General features: G+C 45.6%; 1 protein-coding gene across 16 annotated transcripts in view; it reads left to right on the forward strand.

The window, feature by feature from the left end:
- The first annotated feature begins 241 nt into the window (after nt 1-241).
- Nucleotides 242-25,089, forward strand: part of RAPGEF2 (Rap guanine nucleotide exchange factor 2) — a 960,874-nt gene continuing 936,026 nt past the window's right edge. For all 16 annotated transcript variants that reach the window (XM_085641742.1, XM_085641743.1, XM_085641745.1 and 13 more), the window contains exon 1: nt 242-2,101. In XM_085641742.1, coding sequence (XP_085497868.1) covers nt 2,033-2,101 — 69 coding nt within the window. In that variant the 5' untranslated portion in view covers nt 242-2,032. The remainder of the gene's footprint in view (nt 2,102-25,089) is intronic.

Consider the following 25,089-nt stretch of genomic DNA (forward strand, 5'->3'; position numbering starts at 1 on the left):
ATGGACGGCTCATTGGGACAGCGGGAGTTGGTCAGTTGGACGCGCTGCAGTGGGGCTCGATGGCGGCGAGGTGGCGCTAGAGAGCCTGATGCTCGAGACGGACGGTCGGGGAGGCGGGGAGAGGCGAGGAGGAGGGGACGTGGAAGTTGAATTTTCTTGGGCCTCCTCCTCCTCCTTGTCTTCGGCTCTGGGAGCCCCGCCCCTTCGCGCCGGATCGAGACTCGCCCTGCTAGCGCGCGCCAGCCCTCACCATGGTTTCAGCCGCCGCACAAAGCAGCCGCCGCCGGTCCCTGCATCCCTGAGGCCAGGGGGCGACCGAGGCAGAGCCCCGCCGCACGCCATGCCCTGGCCTCGAAGCTAGAGCCCGCAGGCGCGCCGCCCCGAGCCCCGGTACTGGAGCCCGCAGCTGCCCCGCTTCTCCTGCAGCCCGACCTTCTCGGCCCCTCGGATGGCGAGCGGGGCCCGGCCCCGGGATCATGCAGCAGCAGTCGGGAGGGACGCATAGAGCAGCAGAGCTGACACGGAGCAGCCCGCGCCGCACTAGGAGCGAGGGATCCCGCCACCGCTCCCCCGGAGCCGAGCACTCCGGACAGAGCCGCAACCTCCAGGATCACACGGGCAGGCCCTCGTGCTGGGCTCTGCCCGCCACCAGCCCCTGCACTCTTGTGGTCACATCGCTACCTCCCCCTGTGCTCCGATTAGGCCTGTCTTTAGATCCCACCGTAACAGGTCCCCCCTCAGACCCCTGGGCTAACATCTGTCTTTGGCTCTGCCCTGTACTCCGCTTTTGCCACTGCCCTGTACTCCGCCTTTGCCACTGCCCTGTACTCCGCCTTTGCCCTCTTGTCAACTCTCTCTGCCTCCTGTCCCGTTACTTCTCTCTGACCACCTTCGCCTACTCTCTTTGACCCCCTTCTCTACGTCTCTCTGTCCGATGTTATCTCTTCCTGCCTTGCCCCTCTTCTCTTTAATGTGACTCTTTCATCTCCCTGTCCCCAACCCTGCCACCTCACTCTGTTTAAGATCTTTACTCGTCCTGTCTGCACACTCTGATATATGTATCTGCTTTCTTAGTATCTTCAGTTTTCCTTTCCTTCTAGAGCTCTTTATTCTCTTTACCGTGCTTTTACAACTCGCTGCCCCTCTCACCCCTACTCTCAGATGTTTCCTGTGACATTTCTTCTCTCTCTCACTGCCTCCTTGTTGGGGCTGAGACTTTAGACTACTCTAATAAGGTGCGCCCAAGCAGCGGTCTGATGTCCCATGGGCAGAGGTGATGCCGACCCAGGGCTGGAGGGCGGTAGGTTTTTGCAAGGGGAGGAGTGAGGTCTGAGGGACAGGGCTGAATTGATTGGGAAGAGAAGGCGAATCATCTTGGTCAGAGGGTTAGCGGGGGTCAAAGGGTAAATGTAGTAAACAGACTCTGGGCAGAAATAGGTCAACTTAAGCTAGTAGGGAAGGGACCTTCCGAGGTAGGACGCGTCTTTTTATTCTGGGATTGCAGACGGCGTGCCTATCTCCCATGAGGGACATTGATTTACAGGGCTTCTGAGGTCATCCTGAGTTTCAAAGAGGCAGGAAATGGCAGTGCCACTTTAGTACAGCTAGCTAGCGGCGGTGACATATCCCGTTCTTCATTTTTACACCTTCACCTTGAAAAGGATATTATAGAATCTGATTCACCAGCCTTGAAATACCCCCTTTGTTCTAAGTTTCTGCAACATCACCCTTTTGCGGTGCAGCTGAATCAGGGACGGGAGAAGACAGCAGCTCACGGCCCTGAAGGAGTGTGTTTCGCTGGACGGGAGCTCTGCGGTGGGCCTGGTACAGGAACAGAACCCGGGGTACCGGAGTGGGCCCCTTCGGGGGACGCCTGCCCACAGAAGAGCCAAGTGTTCACCCCATCGGACTGGAGGGTGTGAGTGGACCCTGCACCCAAGGACAGATCCAGGGCCTTAGGGGTTCCGGCCCTTCAGGAGAGCTGGATAACAGTCGCCCCCTGTCGACGACAGCGGATCACCAAGGCTTTTCAATGGCGTCTTATGTGGATAACAGCTTCCGGCAGGCAGTGATGAAGAACCCAGCGGACAGGAGCCAACAGGTACTTCCTTCAGTGTCTCTCACGCACGCCCACTCTGCTTAAACTGATGTACCGATGCCCGTTACATTTAAATGTCACAAGTTTTGTTATACTATTAAGAATCCGCAATCAAGAAGCACTCAGTTTCCACGGGTGATCGCAAGCCATTGTAAATTATGTCGATGTTCTTTTTGTTTTATGTGGAGACGAACTGTCTGGGTCCAGCCTGGTTTTAGTGTGATTCCTCCTTATAAAATCGATTTTTGTCTCTCATACCACTTTAGAGATCTTACTTGGCCTTCACAAGCGGTGTTTAGGTCCTGGCACCTCACTCTTTAAGACTTACTGCAAGTGCCTATGGCATCTTTGTGAACTTTCCTCGGTTGTACAGATGACGTTTCTTTTTGACAGCAGCACAGAGCGACCGAGGTCAGCGTTGTGCTGCTGTCACCCAGCTACTTGCCTCTCTCGTCATTGCCCCTTTGCTTGTTCCTGGGTAACAATTTGTGCAGTTTTACTTTGATTTCTTCACATTTTCCTACGAGTCCCCTCCCTGTGTCCCCAGAGCACGATGTAAATGCAGCTTCCCTCCTAACTGTGTCCTGACCCTCTTACCACTAGCTGATTTGTGTTTATAAGTGGTATGCCATGGTTGGCACATTTTTACTCCTGAATGGTGACTTTCGGTGTCTCTTACGCCAAGTGCTGACAAGATTACCTTTTGTAGTATCCCAGTGCGTTTCCCTGTCTATGTTGAAGGTTTTGCGGAGACAAATCAGATTTCAGTCAGTGTCAGGAACTGAGATAACTATGAGGCCTGAGAAATATTGAGACTGCAGTATTTGTATCCTCTTGTGAATTCCAGACTCTGCTTTTTTCCTGGGTAGATGAAAGCCAAAAGGGCCATGGGACTGTCTGAAGAAATACTCAACCATTCATCAGACTTATACAGGCATGGCCACTGTACCGGTGTTGCCCCTCGCCCGAGTCCCCATGCTCAGCTTGTGTGCCATTCAGGAAAAGGGTAACAGCCTCCACCCTCAGCCTACATCCTCCTGAGGTCCTTCAGTAATTCATGCTTGAGTAAAAAGCACAGTGCGTACGATGGCAGATGAATTTGGGTCAACGGAGATGAGTAACGGATCAATTACATTTGCTTATTAGAACTCTTAGGCTTCTCAGCGATTTAGTAGCAATGACCATTACAGAGGTCTAACGTACTACATTTTTCAATTTCAGATTAGCGTTCTATGGTGGTGAATGACATCTTTGAGCCTGGCCTTCACTGCTTGTCTGATTTCTGAAAGAATCCTAATTAGTGTCCAATAATTAGTCCATATATAGATCCATCTTTTATTTCCTCAACCATAACTCTGACCACGTAGACCATCGCTTTCTCTTTGGTCTCGATACCAGCTTTCTTTGAGCCATGCTTTCTGCAGTGAAATGCTGAGTGGAAGCCTTTTTCTGTTCCATTTGGGATGGGCTGTCCATAACTTCATTACAGTTCCAGTGTTAAGTTCTGTAAAAGGCTTTAAACACACCTTTAATACAGACCATCAGTCTTTTGTGTTCATAGCTTCTCATTTTTATGTTCCTTTTTTGCAAGCGCCAGGAAACCTCTTGGGCATCTCAGCATTTTACAAAAGCTACTGCACCATAACATTTCAGCTGCTCATGCCTCAGTTGTCCAAGCGGGAGCTTTGAAGTGCAGAGTAGTATGGGAACGGAAGTGTGGGTACGGCATAGCGAATGTTAGTAAACTACCCCTAAAGTTACTATTCGCGAAGAGTTCACTAGCAGCTTTGCATATCCCAACGCATCACTCTGAAGGCAGTGCCTGCTGGGTCTGTCATGGGTGATTGACACTTAACGACTGCAGAGACATCCCCATCACTTGTGGAATCCACACTATAAGCTGTGCTAATGCTGCCTTCATGAAGTTCTGCATGAGTTTTGGTGTGTTTTCAAGCCGTCTGTCTGACTTGTGTACCAGGTTGGTTAGGACTGAACATTGTGAATGTTATATTGTATTCTCGGGTGCAGGTTGCTCACAGTACAGAACCTTTTCCTCTGTTCCACTACGAGACCGTTAGGCTGCATAAGGTCATTTGAAGATGTTACATTTGATAGGAAGTCATCGAGTGACAGGAGGGATCCCTTAAAACGAGCATCACTGACTGTAAATATAACTAATTACAAGACTGGTTTATATAGACTTGCGTACTGAGGATCAGTAACCAGACACTTATGTGAGGGATGGCATTGAGGGCCTCTTTGAGGTCTTTCCTCTCATGGGATGCACAGTGTAAGAAGGTTGGAAGAGCGTGCTGCACCATCACGCCTACCCTTGATCATTTTACTATGTACAGAGCATGTTACTTGCAGTTGGCTTGTGCAGTGTATGAACCAAACCAGACCTGGTCGAGACAAAGGTGCTATGATTAAGAACTTGTTTTGGGAAATAAATGTAACCTCTGAATTGAATTCATCTTGTAACAGTACTTTAGCTGTTAAGTGTATTAATGGCAAGGCTGCTACAGGCAGGGTAATCAATTCACGTTGTCCAAGCCTCCTACTTTGATTAGTTTTTTTAAATATATTTACTTTGTCCATTTTCCTGCCCAGGCATTGTACGGCTAAATGAAATACAGGAATCTTCATATGGTGAGCCTGAACCCCTGGAAGAAAGATTTCTAAGAGCTATTGTTTCTTTTCAACGTATTTAACCAAAAGTTTTTAGTGTGGCTACTTACTACTGGTCATACGTACGTCCCCTGGTTGGTTGTACGTACGTCCCCTGGTTGTTCGTACGTCACCTGGTCCTTCGTTCGTCCCCTGGTCGTTCGCACGCACTCGACCCTGATCCCCTTCTAAGGATCTCGTTATTGTTTCTCTGCTCAGCGGGGCTGTTCATGTTAAAATGTTCTGTCTTTGAATGAGTCGGTTCCTACAAGTTGAAAATAATTGCAGTACCAGGAATGAAACCAATATGATAGAAATTAAAATACACTGCAGTTCAATTCTGATCTGACAAGACAGCCCAGACAGAAAAGACAGGTTGCAGAAGGTGAGACACATCTGGCGTTTAAGTGTAATTGCCTTCAAAGCTAGGTCATAGAAGGTGGGGAGAGTTCAAAGGTCACGGTGCGTACAGCAGGGACCTGTATGCAATCCCACGTCATCAGTCGGAAATTTTGAGTGTTAACTTTCCACCGCTGATTGGTTAACCAGCTTTAGCTGTGATGGTACTGTTGTGTTGGGGTTCTTCCCATGTAAAGTGATTATTCGTCCCCGACAGAGCCACTGTAGCTTTCTGTATATGTACCCAGGTTCTGAGGGACACAGGGTTACCCCATTGTAGTTGTACCGTGTTAATAAAGCAAGCCGAGTCCCAAGTGTGGTCTGTGCTTGTAGAAGCAGAAGTGAAGGTTCGTCAGATAGTTCCCAGAGTATCCCTGAGGATGGTCAACGTGATCCTATTTAAACCTGTGCAATTTCTCCCTATAAGGAGATCCGAATAATGTCCAGGGAGCAGCGAGGGCGGGTCATATGTAGTAACTGACATGCATTAACTTTGTAGGCTGTGTGTTAATTCTCACTGGCACCCCCTCTGTGCCCTAACATGTTTTTCTCGCGGCCAACAAACGGAATAAATGGAAATACTCTAGTAACTTTTTTTTGTGATCTACATTTAAAATGGACTTGGGGGCCCGAGCAGGGCCAGTATCTGGGTGTTTTAATGAGTGCATGGTCGGCTGTCTGCAGTTGGTTAACACGCCTGTTGACAGGTGGTTCTTGCTTGTGTCTGTCTTATGCCGAGCTGCAGGGGTTTTAGACCGTAAACTGCAACAGCTGAAACCGTGCATCTGTTTTAATATTCCACATCTTTTCCAACTCGGCTCCATCTCTACACAGCAGGGATAATGGGCACTGGGAAATATTTAGAACAGCCTCTTTCAGCAAGGTTCTCGCTATGATTTGCGTGTGCGTTCCTTGTCTTTTCTTACTTGGGTTGGGATTTCTAGGTGTGTTTCTTGGTTCCAAGATTGCAGGTGCAAGCACACAACAGGCAAATGGCGATGCAGACGTGTTAAAAGGGGCTATTTGTTGCTGTTTTTTGGTTTGTTTTGTTTTAAAGCTGTGTGTTTTTGTTTGATTACTCCATCCTGCACCTCCCTCTCCAGTCTTCAGATTCCATGAAAGCCAGTCTTATTCCATAACGATGGCATGGTCCCAAATTCACCAAATTAGATATCTGCCATGCAGTTGGTGAATTCAGATTCTACAGCGCGCATAGAGTGTGGGTGAGTGTGCTGCAACGCCATGGAGGATTGGTGTTTCTCGAAAACGAGGTCTTCTTTTAACAAAGCCTCTACTTTGACTATTGAAAGGATTTTCTTGAAAAAGGAAAAATGAATTAATTTCCCCATAAATATATCTTTTAAGATTGTCTCAGGCAAATTAAAAAAAAAATGTTTTACAGTACAGCGAGTGATAGGTGTCAAAGATATCATCATGATGTAATATAAATCTGATGTCTCTTAGTAGGGCCATCTAATGAGTTGACACCCAGAACATGGCTTGATAAACAGCATTATTAAACAAAGCCTTCATCACCAGATGGAAGTATGTAGGTTTTTTCATATTTCTCTCCAGTCTGTCAGATCGGGTTCTGGTTAGGGATCTGTTGGGGCAGAGATCATATGAACCTCCTCATCTTCTGTCCAAGTGGTCACGTCTTTACAGAACCCTTATCCTGCAGTCAACTGGAGAGTGACCAGCTACCCATGATCATTCATCTTCAACCCAGGCTGCGCTAGAAAAGGATTTGTGTCCGCCTACATTGGTAAATAGCGGTGTATGGAGCGCAGGGTTGGCCCGTTGTCTGATGGGACCAATGCCACACGATCAGATGGACTGTGTCTGATCTGCAGGTGGCGATACGCGCTTGTTCGTTCCAGTCCCGCCCCCTTCCATTGGAGAAGCATCTATGGGGAAGTGTAACGGAACCAGCAGAGAGCAAGCGACATTATTTGGGAGATTTATTGAAGGCAGTGGCAGTTAATAGAAATGCTGCGCAGGGTATGATGGTGGCTTTTTTCTACCCACTATTTTATGGGGAGAGCTTCACTCGAGGCGTGAGGAAGGGATGTTGGTGTTGTACAGCGAAGTGAATAAGTGATAGACACTCGCCATGCTGTGGTCTAGATTGTACTATAGCACATATACATCTTTTATCTGCAGAGGCATCTTAATGCAGAAAAACGTACCGGCCAGCAATGGTTTATTAGCTTTTAGTGAGTGAGCTTGTGAAATCCTGTGCTCCTTCATTCTGGCGAGGAATACAATCACTTGGAAACTTGCACTGAGGGTTTGTGTGTCAGAATATCTCGTTTTCAATATTATGCTACCTCAATTCATAGCAAAATATCAAGAAGGTAAATACATGTATATCTAACTCTACATCTGCGTACTTTGAAGATATAAATGGTCAAGATACATGTGTGTGAATTGATGTGCAGTGAAACTATACTTACCAATATGTATTTACCTACACGATATTTTGTTATGATATGTCAGAACAGAACATTAAAGACTTGATATTTTGATGCCACAGCGATGGCTCTCCACCACGTCTGATTCATAGCCCAAAATCAGCAAGAAATAAGTGTTTGTAGCTGCTGCATCACCGATCCGTGTCCACAAAGTGTCGCCTGGTAATGATATTTTTAGGTCTCGCCTAGCGATGCAGTGCATGCGCTGCTCACTCCTGGCGAGATCTATTGTCGACGCTTTTCTTGCGAAGCGAGGGTGGAAGCTCCACCCACGCTTCTTACTGGCGTGCCGGCCAAATCCGTTGTTTCTGTTGGGAGGGCAGCATGTGTGGTCCCCTCCCTGTCTTCATTCGGCGTGCCTGCTTGGACACAGCATGTTCACCCACCTGGACATGACTTATGCATGCGCTGCTTTGCTTTCCCCAGGCGTTTCCTGTAATAGCAGCACACACCTTCACTTTCTTTACTCTTCACGATCCCACAGTTTCCCATCTCTGCATGCGTTCTGTTTATTTATTTATTACTTCGGAGCGCGGCACTCGCTTAAGGGACACCGCACTTTTTTTGTTTTAAATCCCTGTCCACAATTTCAGCGGCCGCCATCCAGGCAGGCGGCCACGGCTCTCTTATTACCTATATTGCCGCCCAGTGCTCCTTATGTATTTATGCTGTTCCCGGCCACCCTGCCCACCAACGGCGACTCACCGAGGCCACTGTCCTCGAAGTCGGTTCACCCTCTGAGGTCCACAGAACTCCGTAGGCTGCCCCAGCTTCTTTTCCAAGTCACCGCCGTGAGTAATGAGGCCGTAGCTCTCCTTGCTGGTTGCCTGTGTGGTGATATATATCGCAGTTTCCTGGGGGCTGGTCTCCAGCTGCTGTACAATGGAATTTGGGGGTCCCCTACTCACTATCGGTCTCTATGGGCTTAAGGTGCTGGTTGGTTTGGGTCCCCGCCCACAATTTCCACGTCCGCCGTCCAGGCAGACAGCCGTGTCTCTCTTATTACCTATATTGCCGCCCAGTGCTCTTTATGTATTTATGCTGTTCCCGGCCATCCAGCCCACCAACGGCGACTCACCGAGGCCACTGTCGTCGAAGTCGGTTCACCCTCTGAGGTCCGCAGAGCTCCGTAGGCCGCCCCAGCTTCTTTCTTGCAGCTGGTGTTGCTGCCGCGCAGGCCTCCCCCTGCCGCCCCCGACAAAGGGGTTGTTGCCGTCGGGTACACCACACGGACACCTTTCGCGGAGAGCTCCCCCGGCACCGCCTCCTCGTCCGCCGATGTCAGGACACTTGGAGGGCCAATGATGTCCACGCTTCAGAGCTCTCCTTTTCTCCGACACGGCCGCCATGCTCAATGTCCGCACCCCGCCACCATCTTAGGTCGCTGGAGTCGCTCCCGGCTTCGTCACCCACGGCTTCGTCACCCACAGACACTCCTCACAGGGTATTAGTCTTCTTTTTTGCCCTTCCGCTGCAACTGCTATACACTAGGGGACATCAGGCCTCCTTCTTGGTCAATTAAGGGGATCACAAAAGCAGGATTAGTACCAAGATTAGTTCAGGGCTGACAGAGCTCCCCAACGGTGCTGTTACCCGGCCATGCCGCTGGCCATGCCCCAGAGCATCAGCTTTTGATGCTCACATCAATGGAAACTGCAAGAATGGAGGTTCCAGCACATGACTGCCTGACCTGAAGGAGCTTGTACATATAGGGCAAAGGCAGCACATCACTACTGGAGCCTGAGCGTCACTGTGTGTCTGTTCTATGGAACTGTATCTTTGTATAACCATGCCGTTGTGTGTGTGTGTGTGGCTGGCCCTTACACTGCAGTCTGTTTCTCCACTGCAGTGAGCATGTGTCTTTGAAACTGCCCAGAAATTGTTCAGACAAATGGCACATTCTTGGCCTTTGGTGTGCAGCCAGGGTGCTAATGGACAACAAGAACAGGACAATGCCTGTGCGTGTCAGCAGTGGTGGGGCAGCACTACCCACACTGAGAACAGACAGGGAGTTAGCGGCTGGGCCTACTGCAACAACGTGTGAGTAGTGTCCAGAACAAAATGCAGCAATGGACCATCGCAGCTGGTCCGTGCAGGGGTACATTGCAGAAAGAGGCAGTTAAGAGAGTCAGTGTCATTATATATTGCTGTGGGGCATGCAGGGGGCGATAGTTTAAGCTATTAGTATTGTAAATGACAATGCCTTTTATTTCTGTTTTTAAAACCAAAACATAAATAAAAGGCATTGTCATTTACAATGCCAATAGCTCAAACTTGCGTGAATGCGAGACCTACTGCATTGCAAATGCTTGTTTTAACTTTTCAGGGCCTTCTGCGAAGAGCCCTAACACAGTGTTGATGCGGAGTAAATACGCATTAGTGGTGTAAATACGTTTAAAGAACTGTTTAAGCTGTGGGTTAAACTCGACCGACTCAACCAACCATTGGCCAGCATAGAGATTTCAGTGTCCTTCGAGTTCTTTCAAGTGCCCCTCCTATTGACTTGTTAGTTTGCTTGAGTTCATGGAGACTAAATATATCTTATGGATGTTTTTGCGTTTTATGTCCTGTTTGGGTTATGGAAAGTGGAGGGCACGAGGGCAGCTTAAGTAACAGGCTACTAGTAAATAAGTTATCACGTGTACGCATCTGTCAATGTACCCAGGACTCCGTGATGCAGTGAGCTGGACTTTACCTCACAGGTGCGTCCAGCACAAAGGGAATATATTTCTTTCTGTAGCCAGGCACGTCCCACTCAGTATTGGATTTGAGGTCAATATGGGGTCAATTGGTAGATCTGTCTCCATGATTTCGCACAATCCTCAGCCATTCATTGAACTGGTTTTAAAATTGAGTCGTTCGGTACCTAGCAACAGGATCCTTCCAAGTGAATGGGGGTGGGGAGCAGTCTGTGGGTTAGTCATTGGCAGCTCGAAAGCGATAGGAGGGTCCCCAGTGGAAGCGGGCCGAGATTGGGATAAAGGAAGGAAAGTTGAGGGGGCAGTACATTCCCCACTAAAGGGATGGGTGATGGTGTAGGAGACTGCCACAGACAGAGAGGTGCTGAGTGAAAGAAGGGACAACTCCTGGAATGCATCCAGTGGAGAGAGAGATAAGCAGAGAGGACAGGCTGTGAGACTGACATCAGTTAAGATGATAAGATAATAAATAGTCATTACGCAGACTAGTGATAGAAAGGCACGAATAAGAAAGACTGTGCCTGCTGGAATTGAAAAATGAGACTGTGCTGTCAGTGAGCGACCGCATGAGTGCCGCTGCGGCAGCCGTGAGGAGTCTAGTACGTCAGCCAAGACACCATTTTGAATAAGGCTGAGAATAGTTGTGTCCCCCTCATGTCAGCCTAGCTGCCTATGGAACAAGTGGCACACCCCACCAAGTTACTGACAGCTCGCACTTGAGCTTAGGGCGCGCGATCTGTTCACAAGTACTTGTCAATGCTGGCGTTGCCCAGAAGGCATTTTCTGTTGTAGCCATTAATCTGTATTGATTTATTCATTCATATATATATATATATATATATATATATATTACCTACTGGCGGTCGCCAGTAGGTAGTTATAGTTAGGACCACGTTTCCATAGGAAATCCGCAACATTCTATTTTGAATAACTTTGGCGCCGGTTGACGAATCCTCGCGAATTTTTCAAAATAGGTGGGGCGCTACGCTCCGCTCCTACCCTGAAAGTCTCGGGGGGATTCGTCAAGCGGGGGCTGAGATAAAAGGGGGTCCCAAAACGCGTTTTTCCCATGCATTTTTCCATAGGACCTTTAGACACAGCTACAGCCCGAACGGCTGAACAGAATTACTTGAAATTTGGCAGAGAGGTAGTCCTCAGGTCAAGGAAGTGCCTTTTGTAGGTTTGGTGTAAATCTGTTCAGTAGATTCTGAGAAAATAGCCTTTAAATCAATATATATATCTGAGCCAGCTTACGGTGCGCTTACGGTGCGCTTACCGTACGTGTACGGTGGCGTGCGCGAGCGCGATTCTGATTGGCCCTTAGATCTTAGTAAACATTCGAATCGGTCGAAACCAGGAAGCGGCGGCCGCCATTTTCTCTCTCGCACTCTGACAGGGGGTTGAAAAACAAAGTGCAAATCATGTAAAGGGGCTGTTTACACAGCTCCCAAGCACCTAGCCATGTCGAGGGAGTCCCCAACGATCCCCCAAGTGAAAAAAGGCCATTTTAATTTTTTCGAAATTTCGCCGATTACGCTTACCGTACGCGTACGGTAAGAAATAATAATAAAAAAAAAAAAAATATCCACATTCTCCCCACCCCGTGTGCAAAAGGTGCCTGAAGGGCACCTTTTGTGCATGGCTCATCAGAGATAAACAAAACATATATTTTACCTGTCACAACGATGCTCATCATATGACCTCCATGTGCGCACGGTGCGCGAAGCGCATCGTGCGTTCATGGCCCATCTAGCGTAACGTGGGCACACGGTGCGCGCACGGAACGAACTGCGTTAAGTGGGCGCGCACGCCACAAATGGCGTAAAGTAACTTAGCATTTAAAAAACCGTACAAATTCACTGAAAAAACCATAGGTTTCACACACGTTATAGTTAGGAATTAGCATTTAAAAAACCTTGCAAATTCACTGAAAAAACCATAGGTTTCCCACATGTTATAGTTAGCTGGACATTTTACTGATAAAAAACCAATGAAATTCCCCCGTTATAGTTACTGTAGGCAACTATAACTCACGCGACCGTAATCCTCTGCTGATGACATATGTGTCTTTATGAAAAAAAAATATTTGTAATATATGTATAGCTAAAATTTAATGGAAGAAGACATGGGCAAATAAGTGTCTAAATACAGTATTAGCATCAGCAGAGGATTACGGTCGCGTGAGTTATAGTTGCCTACAGTAACTATAACGGGGGAATTTCATTGGTTTTTTATCAGTAAAATGTCCAGCTAACTATAACATGTGTGAAACCTATGGTTTTTTCAGTGAATATATATATATATATCTATATCTTCCATCAATTTCCTCTTTCACCTTTGTACAGAAGGTCTTACGCTTGCTGATTTTGATTATTTTTCTGTAGTGGAATTATATGTTCTCAAATCCACCTTCTGATGTCGTCCCACCGTGATGTAAGCTGTAGTGGACATTTCTAGTCTGGACATTACTTGACCTGGTTGTAGATGAACAAGCACGGGTTCCCAGGCAGAGTATTTTGCCTGCTCCATCACGTTCTCACAATGCTGTAATACTGTACCTTTTGTTTCCTCCAACGTTGCTGATGGTGATATTCTCAGTTTGACCCTCATTCTGTTTCCTTTCAAATGCTCCCATCGTCAGCTTAACACATAGGCCGCTCTCGCTCACTCACAACAGCCCTCAACCACGTGGGACAAACAAAGGCCAGCAAAGATCAGCAAAAACAAGTCCCAAAATCCCCTTTGTGCCCTTGGGATCACATTGTTGACTCTCAGCACTAAAGGGCACACACTGTGAAGAAATGACGAATATGGGTAGCATATCTAAATATTGTGTACATGATATTGAATCCAACATGAGAATGTCTCCATTTTTTACAGCAGGATCCTATAGAGGCAGAGCGCTTGTGGCCTCGCACTGGATTTGGGAAGCGCTGTAGCAGCACAAATACAATACGGTACGATGCAGTACTACCGAATCTCTTGTCGGAAGCTTGCACTAAAAGGATCCACAGTCTAGAGGCTTGAGGCTATTCTCGTGTAATGGTGTCCCACATCCCAGTAATCAGCAGATGTCTCTGTAGAACCTGGGCATTTCGGGTGCACTCTTGGATTTGAGGGCTGGCAAGCGGGTGCTTAAAGAACCCTTTTCTGGGCCTGAACAAAATACCAGCCCAGGTTGCTCATGTTCCTTTGAACCCACCAGAGATGCCTTGGTGCAGGATTTGGGAAGGAAAGGTACAACAGTTCTGTTTCTTAGACCTCATATTACCCGTAGCATAGCATGCTACTAAGTGCTCCCAGAATGTGTAGAATGGAAAACCAAGCACTAATGTTACCCCTTGGATGAGGAGGCTGAGCTCCGCCAGTCGGAGGCTGCGCTGCCGTGCAACTCTGTTCCTAACAGTTCAGGGCCAGGGCGACAGGCTAGCGGTCTGAAACGACTACGGTGACATTTAAGACTCCATTAATCAAAAAAATAAGTAAGTGACACATAGCGTCATATAAAATACCAAAGAGTATAACCCAGCGTGTTTGTCTGTGAATGCATAAAGGTTTACTGTGCTTAAGTGGTGAGTCGCAGGTTCTCACTCAGCTCCCACCCAGAAAAGCAGGACATCTCATCTGCACCCACACTATAGATAGATGCGTGTACGCATAACCTATTTTGTAGGATTATTTCCATATTATTATTGCGGTTTTCGCTTGATCCTAACATCGGTTAGTGTTTCTAACCACGTTTCTGTTTACTAGCTGCATGGCATTGTTTAATTTTTTCACACTTTTCTTTTTTTGTGAGTTTTCTTTGTTCATGCAAGGTGAGCCCAGTTTCGAGTGGGTGCTCTGTGCCTGGTTTCCTTGTAAACCCTTACATCCCCATGCTTTGTTCAATGGAGGCCCTTATTTTATGGTTTCCATTTGTGCCTTTTTCTTACTATTTTATTATTTATCGTAAACTCTTGGTTTGACGTAGGTGTTTTGTGCTCAGTCTGCATGTGACCAAAAACGGATCGACTGGTGCGGCGTTGGTGAGAACGTGAGCGGTGTAAGTGTGCCCCACACTGGAGGCCTTGGGAATCCCTATGTAGAGTGCTCCAGTAGGACCTAGATTGATGCAGTGCCGTAGTCCATCTGTGTACAGCTGAGCCCCATCAATACAAAAATCCATAACGGTGTGCTATTTATAGAGTGCTGAAATCAAGACTGCTACTGCGCCTACCTGGACACCATCCATATAGGTCCACACACGTCCTCGACAGCTGCCTTGCCAATTAAGGGGAAGCCCTCAAAGACGGAGAAGATAAGGAGCCCTCCCAGGAGAGTGACAGCCTAACTTGGAAAGAAAATGAGCCCTCCCTCATTTTCAGGCGGAATAAAATCTGAAGCAGCTTCTGTTTGGCGCTATTATCCCGCACCAGTTTTCAAAGCATTGTGGGGATTTGCTCCGCCCACTGTGAGAATGCATAGCAGGAAGCGGCTTGGGCGACCCTCCTGTTTTTGTTTGTAACTCGAGCAGATTGTATAGGATGGATAATTATAGTGTGGTGCGCAGTGCCAGTGCTTTCTCTAGGCTCAAGTGAAGAGATTCTGGGCTGTGGGATGTCCTATTGAAAGTAATGGGCTCCTGTCTGGTTTGCAGCTCCGTGTGCAATTCCGCATGTCTGGGAGACGCTAGTGCGCATGTTGATTCTGGGTCAGCAGTACATGCTGTGATATCTGGATTGGCCGAAGCAAGTAAGGGGGTTCACTAAACTGATGTGCTGCTTATTTGTTTGAATTAGAAATGAGCTGTCAGAGTGACAACTTTACCCGGGTGAGCCAATTTAGGAAGCTCACAACCCTCTCCCCCCCACATCTATACACTATACAGGAAGGAAGATGCTGCTTTGTGACACATTCTTTGTGATCGCTTTCATCTGATCTGATTTTATGGCTTGAGGCATGTTTTATGTTTATAATGTATGTGTGCATTGTGTAATTCTTGAGTGTGGAGAGGGGCCATGACTCACTAGGGGTGAAGCCGCGAGTGGATTATGACACTCCTCCCCTCAATCAACAATGCTAATAGGAAATTTTACTCTGTGCATCTGCATATATGGTTATGACGTGGCATTTTTGGTGTGTATTTGTTAAAAAAAAGACTTAAAACCAGGATGTCAGGGGTTTAAATTGTGCGGTAATGTGAATCCTATTGAAGCAGCCCTGTGACAATTAGAAAAGTTGTTTGCCTAGGCATAATATTTGAGACATGTAATCTGTGAGGCAGTAAACCGTGTTTTTTCATGTCTGCTTTGCTGTACTGTAGTTAATAACCTCGAGTTGACCTTTGCACTGTGGTAGTAAATGTGGGAACATAACTTTATTATTATATATACTCTAAACAACACACATTATTGGGTATTGTTTGTTTATTTTTACTGACGGGGTGCGCATATATATATATATTTTTTTGGGTGCTTTTATTGAACAGTATTTAGTGGTACAAAACCCATATTTTTTAGGCTACTGTGAAATAATGATAATTACAGTCCTCCAAACCGCCTTGCAGAGCTCTGTCAACGTTTGGGGCCACTATGATTATGGAGCAAGGTTATCTAAGTTATGTGGAAAAAGGCAGACCGCGCTAAATGTTTCTGTTTTTATTATTTGTATTCATTTGAGCTAGAAACCTTTTCATGTGAAATCTTCAAATTATGCTGCAAACGTGGTTAATACATAACTATATGGCAAACGCTGCAGCCACAAAATCACATAAATCCAGTGGCCCTCACAATTATCCAGTGTTTTATCAACAATTTACTCTTGACTTGTACACCTGAACACTCTTATTACAGTCAGAGCCCATCGTTACACAAAACGGCCTTCTCAAGCTATGTACCCCAGAATAAACACGTACTATGCAAAGTACATAACGGTAACATGTAGTATGGTTCTAGATTACCATCTCTAGGTTCTGCTAACATTTAGAATCCACTTGGCCACCTGGTCGTGATATCACCAGGACCTCTCAAAGGCAAGATTGGGTTATATTACACAGATAGTGTCTCTTTGTCTTTCATGTTTGGGTGCTTTTAATGTGCAAAATCTATTAATGCAATTCTTTAAAACCCATATTTCACTGTTCCCTGTCAAACATGATTTTCATCAACCTAATGAAAGCTCCCAAATCACTCTGCAGGGCTTTACCACTGTCGGGCCAATAGGGTTATGCGGCATAGAGGACCAAGTTATGCAACAAGGTTATCAGAATTATGTGGAAAAAATGCAAATTATGAAGAACATTCTCTAGAAGTATTACTTTTATCCATTTGAGCTAGAAACACATTTTTTGTGAAATCTGCAAATTATACAGATGGTGGCAGATATGATGAATCCTTAAATATGTGGTACGCATTGCTGCTACAGAATCTTGATCACAGACCTTGATGACAGGAAATGTGATTAAGGCCCTGTGACCAAAATTCTCTGGGTTGTGTTCTGGACGTTCTTTCATGAATTTAATCACGTTGTAGCTGACCGTAAGTGTGTGTTTTGTTCCCGTTTTAGGGGCTGACATTCTGGCAGGGGATGTTGCAGTAGCTTCTGATTTGCTATTCGCTGTGCCTATTGTGGTAGTGCTGCCAGCTCTTTCCACCACTCTGAATGCGGGAGTGCGCCGAGATGAAAATTGTGATGTGTGGCACTAATTATGTGCTTTATTTACCTGTCTTTATTTATGCGGTGGAAAGTCATCCCTTTCGGGGTGGACTGTCAGCGCCTTTTGCTCATTTGCAGAATTCCATGGGCTACGGGCCAGCCTGAAGTGGCTGCCAGAAAATTGGAACCGTCATTTGTACATTCTGGCGGTTGATGCAGGTGAAACACGTGATCCCGTCTGCGTCATTTAGTAGCCATCTGCGGTAGCAAAAACATGCTCAATGGTTCAATCAATCAATCAATCATAGCATTTATAAAGCGCACTACATACCTGTGAGGGTCTCAAGGTGCTGGGGGGGGGGGGACGCTGCTACTGTTCGAAGAGCCAGGTCTTGAGGAGTCCACCTCCCCATCTGCCGCAGGTGGATGGGGAGGGTGTTCCATGTCTTGGCGGCGAGGTGGGAGAATGATCTGCCGCCGACGGTCACTCTTCGGATGCGGGGGACGGTGGCGAGGGCGCGGTCTGCGGAGCGGAGCTGGCAGGTGGGGGTGTAGAGGCTGAGCCGGCTGTTGAGGTACGCTGGTCCGGTGTCGTGGAGTGCCTTGTGTGCGTGGGTGAGGAGCATGAAGGTTATCCTCTTGTTGATGGGGAGCCAGTGCAGGTCTCTCAGGTGGGGTGTGATGTGGCTGCGGCGAGGGATGTCGAGGATCAGGCGTGCGGAGGCGTTCTGTATGCGTTTGAGCCGTTTCATGAGTTTGGCTGGCACTCCTGCATAGAGTGCGTTGCCGTAGGCCAGTCTAACGGTTCAAAACAATACTTTGAAAAAACATCTTTTGCCATCAATGTGTAGAATAGCCTGGGAATCTTTTTTTTCTTTGGGTTCCCTTGAGCAGTTATAATGAAGTAATTCCTAAATTGTGCACTAGCTTTTTCGCATTGATGAAAAATTGGCAGGCGGTTCGATTCCTGATGTGATGGAATGGAATCTGAAGCAGTGATCCCGTCCATTGACTTCATAATACATGTTTTCGGGATCTGTGGACAGCCTGTGCGTTGATGTGGCCTGGTGTTGCTGTACAAATAAGAAGAGGGCTTCTATCTCCTCATGAGAGTGAGCGATTGTAACATATAATCCCGACTGCGTCATTTAGTAGCCATCTGCGGTAGCAAAAAGATGCTCAGTGGTTCAAAACAATACTTTGGAAAACACATCTTTTGCCTACAATGTGTAGAACAGCCTGGGAATCTTTTTTCCTTGGATTCCCTTGAGCGGTTATAATGAACTAATTGCCAACTTGTGCACTAGCTTTTTGACATTGATGGAAAATTGGCAGGCTGTTCGATTCCTGATGCGGTGGGTTAGAGACTGAAGCAGTGATACCGTCCATTGACTTCATATTACATGTTTTGGGGATCTGTGGACAGCCTGTGCGTTTTTGTGGCCTGGTGTTGCTGTACAAATAAGAAGAGGGCTTCCAAGTCCTCATGGGAGTGAGCCATTGCTTATCTTCTACCATTGTGTATCATTGTCTTGGATTTCACGCAGTGCATTATTCTTCAAATTCATACTATTTTTGGTGTGCCACTTATTCATCTTTGATGACTTACGATATTCACAGTTTCACAAGGAGGCACGGCTAGGTCAGCTCTGGTAGGATTCTGATGTATGTTTTACCCACAGTTCTGCTGCACGTGTGTCTGCATAATACGCTTTCTTACTAGTCAGCAACATTGAGTTCACAGTTACTATGTTTATTTAAAAGTAGGTATTGCTATTTCAGATATGGAATCCGTTAATATTGCCTTAAGTTTTAAACTTCCTGCCTCCAAGTAAATTAAGTAATGTGATGTGATTTTGGTTTAAAAATAGTTTTTCTTTATTTCTAAGTTTAGTATAATTCGTGGGTATAAAGGTGTGTCCTCGCCAAAATGATTTAGCATTACCCTTCCTCTGGTCCACGTCGTTCTTGTCTATCTTTAGGCTCTGTGAGCTGAAACAAGTGCCAATTCCACAAACCTGTATATAATCTGGTTTCCCGTCCCTTTGAGAAGGTCAGTCATTTGGAGAACAGCACAAAAACAGTCATCTGTTTCTTTGCCTAACTTATAACTGCCTTCCTTCTAACTGCCTCAAGCTGCTTTTCCACAGACCAACTCTTTCAGCAGTCAGGCCAGCCAATCTTCCTCAGTGACCAGTCCTCTTCGCTGTTTTTGTTGCAACTTCCTCTATTTTTATTCCCGCCCCCTGTTTTTATTCCCTCCCTATGAAATCTTTTACTTGAATATGTTCGAAAGTTTTGTATCCTAAGATCTCCAGTGTGGCGGGGTGTGAAATAGAAAGACCAACCATCTAAAACCTTGAGCAAGTGGTAGCCTGGAAGACAACCTTTCTGTGCGCTATACAAACCGGCGTTGCATTGAAAGTAGACAATCAAACTAAAACAAAATGGTAATGTTGTGCCTGGTTCCCAAAGTCGTTCTTCAGATCTACTCCCATGGGTCGGCTCCTTCCTTTGGAAAATATTTTTCACTTTTATGAGATCTACAAGAATCCCAAGAGGTAATTCTGATTCTTTTTTACACCCAGTAGAAGGAGTTGTCTGTACTTGGTACAATTGGTCACCTCAATGAGTCTGAAAAGTGTTTTTGCATATTATTTTTTCTTTTATCTCCACCTGGATTTTTCCCCTAGTGGAGATAACCCTTCCCTTGACTCTGGTCAAAATTGGGAGTTTTCACTTTCCATTCACACCCCGCAAATATAGTTACTCCGGCCTCGTAATACATTTAGAAGTATTTTCGGAGTGGGAATGACATTGCAGATTGTTTGTAGATATCCACAAACTATACATTTATGCTTGTTCTGTGCATTGTCTATAGCCACTCCTCCTCCTCACCAACAACTACTTTGCCAGCCCTAAAATTATGACAGTAGATTTTCTGCTCTCACAGGGGCACTTTACAGCCGTTAATTTCTATTTTCTCTGTTTAGAATTTAAAATACGTTTGTATGAATTGGGTTAAGTGTGAACAGAGATGACATTCAAACATTGTAGCCAGAGAAAGTAGTAACATAGCAAAGCCGCCACTTGAAAACATTTGAGACAAAAACACTAATTGTGTTAAATAACATGTTGTGTCATCTGTTTCAATAAATAACTTTCAAATGGAAACTACGTTTTAGACCGTGAACTATAGCGAACCGCTTCACAAACTCCATTATTTGTAACTGTATAAGCTTAGTGAAAGCTCTGTAAAAACAAAAATAAAGGACTCTGTTGTAAATGCTGCTAAAATTAAAATATATGGCAACTCTGAAAATGAGAATAAGAAGTGCCGTTTTTTTTTCTTCAATTTCATTAACCGTTTTTCATAACTATAAGTAACTTCTGTTGGGTGCAAGCTTTGACCTTTGTGTTGGGTACCACTCAACTATTAGAATACTTTGTAAATATCTTTATTCGGGCATGACTTTCACAGCCACCCAAGGGGCAACGACATGACCTCAACTAGTGTGTATTTTTTATGCAGTCTTAACACCTCATACCCACTTGCCCACCTCTTTCCTTTTACTAGGAAAGGAAAGATGCCCTCTCTACCCTTTCAAACCCACGTGACTCGAACTGGCTGAAGTTGGAATTCTTTAGAGGTTTAAATGTCTTATGTTTGGAAAGAGTTTTTAAAATATGTCCTTCCCCCCATGTGTTTGGCACAAATTCCAGAGCCAACTCTGAAGTCCCAGGAATAGATTATTCGTAGGTGTCCTGGTGGTCCTTGTAGGAACAGGTGCTCTATGAGTAGGCCATAAATCACCAACATTATTTTATGAAAAACATGGACGTCAGTTCATCTGTATATGGGGTAGCAGAGGTGACATGCTCCCTTGCACCCCAGAAGACAATACAGAGTTTGCCCGTTGTGGGATTCTTAGTCATTCAACCGCATCCGTTGTGCTGCTAGTATTTGCCATTGTCAATCTTGTAAAAAAAAATCCAGGATGCCCCATTTTTGGAAAAAGCTGTGTGCCTTTAAGAGCTCATGAACTGTACAGTTTTTAGGTTTCGCCTCCACAACGCTTACGAAATCTCTTAATTAAAAAAAAACAACTAAAAACAGGCTATGAGCCCGCCATTACTTACCTTGACTTACCATTGGTTGGCCTTGACACCACTTTCTTTTCCTTGCTTCTCATTGGGCAGCAAATCCTTCTTCCTCTTCAGTTCTTCCAGTCTTTAGTGGAGCTTGGTTGAAGTACATTTTCCTGCCTGCGGCCAGTGTCCTTCCACTGGCCACCCACTTGCAAAGGTACATTTTTTAACATTTCAACATAGCACTCCATCGGAGTGTATATGTTTCAAGGCCCTCTCTGTCCCTCCTCATCCCTTCCATTCGCCACCTGATCTTGTTACTTGCCCTATCCCACTTCCTCCTTGCATGCCCCTCCCACCATGTCCTTGTATGCCTCCTCCCTCCATGCCCACTCCCTTCCACCCCCTCCCTCTTTGTCCTTGTAGCTCCCTTACCTTCACTATTGACTTACTAAAGAATATATATAAGCACAACAACACTTGAAAGCCGGAGTTCATTTAATGCATCTTTCACCTACATATACTACCTTCCTTTATGCATCTATTTACCTTCCATTTACTCATGGATCTATATATTTATTACTTTTCTTCTAATTCAGCATATACAATGCACTACCCTATTTTTCACCTTATGCCGCTATCAATATATCCTCTACCTCAACTCTGACTCATCTCAATCCTCTTTCTACTATTCTTTCCACTATCCTGTTTCTCACCCAATACCTCTATTGATATTTCCTCTACCTCCACTCTCTCATTCATCCCAAACCCCATACCAATACTATGAACCCCAAAATAACCCTTTTTAAACTCTTCCCTACTCTACCCCTCCTTGCATCATCTTATACCTCTTTTAGTATTCCGATCCCCCAAAACAAGCCTTTCTAAACCCTTCCATCTGACTCTTCCCCCTCCACCTCCCTATTACTCATTCCAAGCCTCCTCCTACTGCAATGAGCTCCAAAACTATATATATATATATATATATATATATATATATATATATATATATATATATATATATATATATATATATATATATATATATATATATATATATATATATATATATATATATATATATATATATATAATCTACTGGCGGTCGCCAGTAGATAGTTATAGTTAGGACCGTGTTTCCATAGGAAATCTGAAAATTCTATTTTGAATAACTTTGGCGCCGGTTGACGAATCCTCGCGAATTTTTCAAAATAGGTGGGGCGCTCCGCTCCGCTCGTACCCTGGAAGTCTCGGGGTGATTAGTCAAGCGGGGGCCGAGAAAAAAGGGGGGTCCCAAAACGCGTTTTCCCCATGCATTTTTCCATAGGGACCTTTAGTCCAAGGTACAGCCCGAACGGCTGAACAAAATTACTTGAAATTTGGCAGAGAGGTAGTCCTCAGGTCAGGGATGTGCCTTTTGAATATCTGGAGTTAATCTGTTCAGTAGTTCCTGAGAAAATTTCAGTTAAAAGTACATATATATCTATAAGCGCACACCGTGCGCGCAAGGTACGTGCACGGTGACGTGCGCGAGCGCAATTCTGATTGGTTGTTAGATGTCAGTAAACATTCGAATCGGTCGAAATCAGGACGTGTCTGCCGCCATTTTGTCTCTCGCAGACTGAGGCAGTGAAAAACAAAGGTGGAGAACGTGAAAAGGGGGCAGGGTGGACAGTTCCTGACCCCCTAGCCTTTGTCAGGGGGTCACTGAAGGACCCCCAAGGGCGAAAAAAACATTTATTTTTTGACAAAAAAGCGCGGGGTGCGCGCACCGAGTGCCCACAGCGCGCTCATGGTGCGCGCACGGTGAAAAACCTGAAAAAAAAACAATAATATTAATAAATACATAACTTAGCATTTAACCCCTTCGATGCTGCGCAGATTCCGCCGCTGTGCTGACGGAATCTTGCGCGGGTGTGGTCATGACGGAATGGTTCCGTCATGAGCACAGCTCAACCGTGGGTCATGACGGAACCATTCCGTCATGAGCACCGAAGGGGTTAAAAAACCGCACAAATTCACTAAAAAACCCATAGGTTTCACACACGTTATAGTTGGGAATTAGCATTTAAAAAACCTTGCAAATTCACTTAAAAAACCTTAGGTTTCACACATGTTATAGTTAGCTGGACATTTCCCTCGTAAAAAACCAATGAAATTCCCCCGTTATAGTTAGTGCAGGCAACTATAACTCACGCGACCGCAATCCTCTGCTGATGACGTCAGATATTACATCACTGATTACATATGTGTCTTTCTGAAAAATAAATATTTGTAATATATGTATAGCTAAAGATTAATGGAAGAAGACATGGGTAAATAGGTGTCTAAATACAGTGATGCAATATCTGACGTCATCAGCAGAGGATTGCGGTCGCGTGAGTTATAGTTGCCTGCACTAACTATAACGGGGGAATTTCATTGGTTTTTTACGAGGGAAATGTCCAGCTAACTATAACATGTGTGAAACCTAAGGTTTTTTAAGTGTAATATATATATATATATATATATATATATATATATATATATATATTCATTTCTAAATCCTTCCCCCTTCTATGTCTCCACTATCCTTTTCAATCCAAATAACAGACTAACATGTCCACCACTCATATTAATTTAATATTTCACTATACTTATTCACCACTAATCCTTTATGGGTTCTGGAGTAGCGTACTACTCGCCGAAAAAGCCCTTTGACGCCTTGTCAGGAGTAGTAAGCACTATATAAATGCAATTATAATACAATACCTCCCACCCCCTCACTTCTTCCATGTCCCTTCCCTCCCGCTTCGTCTTTGTATGTCTCCTCACTCCCACCCACTTCTACTTTGTCCTTGCATTTCCCCTCTCTCCAACCCCCTCCCGCTTCGTCCTTACAAGTCCCCTTCCTCCCACTCCTTTGTCATTACAGGCAATATCCCTCCTACCCGCTCCCGCGTCGTCCCTACATTGCAAGTTTAGGCGAATGGGCAGAACATCAGACAGGGCCATACTGGGGAACAAAAAGGAGGCCTGGGTAAAAAACATTCATTGGCAAAGCCAATAGGTTTTGCGTATGTGAAAACTATTGTGCTTCTCAGTGTTTTTTACATGTTGCACAGCAGTTTATCTGATGTCCAACATGGCTGAAAGTGGAAACAAAATTCCTGCTATGACGTGGTCAGTGCTGGCTGCATCATATCGCTTTTTGTTTTTAAAACTACGTCCTAGTTTTGTGTTGTGGGGCCACCTGCGCTTATGCAAACCCCCGCTGCATGCCCCGGCGCCGCAGTAAAGGACACCACACTTCGTGTACCAGGCTCGGCGCGTGACTGCCTCGGCAGGCCGCGCCCCTTTATTTTTATATCAGGCGTACGCCACGCTCGTGGCGTACGTATTGCGTAGTAACATTATGCGCTCTAGCGTCTAACGCTAGAGCGCTAACTGTAACAGTTTTGTATAATCTTGGTTAAGCCTTTATTTATCATACTTTCGAAAGGGCATATCTTTTACCTCGTAACATGAGTGAAATTTCGTTTATCACTGAAGGATGACTAAGCACTACTGAGATGGCCAGAATGACTGCGGTGTCTGCTTTGTCAAATGGCAGCTATTGCTTAAGTATTTATTTTTCCTGTATGTCGCCGTACGAACTGACCGTGTTATGTAAACGACATGGCAGACCTCATGACCGCTAATTTTGCTTCATTATCCACATAACTTGCTTTTATTTTCCGTAATTTAGATTTGTATTTGACCCAAAAAGTCAGCACCATTGTCTGTTCAAAGATGGTATTAGTCACGTGGCCGTTGCTAACCTGTTAGGGTTGCGTTTGCAGTTGTTGTTGCTCAGGGACTTGTATCAAATCCTCTTTCAGCGCGTGAACGCTGGTAAGCCTATTAAGGAATGAAGCCAGTTAATGGCGTTGCCTGGCTGTGCTGCGCCCAGCAAGCAGACCTGTGCAGCTCGTATGATTGCACTGACCGGCAGAATGGATCTCCCTGGCTGCGTCACCCAGACTCCCCGTTTGAAGATTTGCTAATC

Source organism: Triturus cristatus, chromosome 2_2 (genome assembly GCF_964204655.1).
Source record: "Triturus cristatus chromosome 2_2, aTriCri1.1, whole genome shotgun sequence".
Taxonomy (NCBI): Eukaryota; Metazoa; Chordata; class Amphibia; order Caudata; family Salamandridae; genus Triturus; species Triturus cristatus.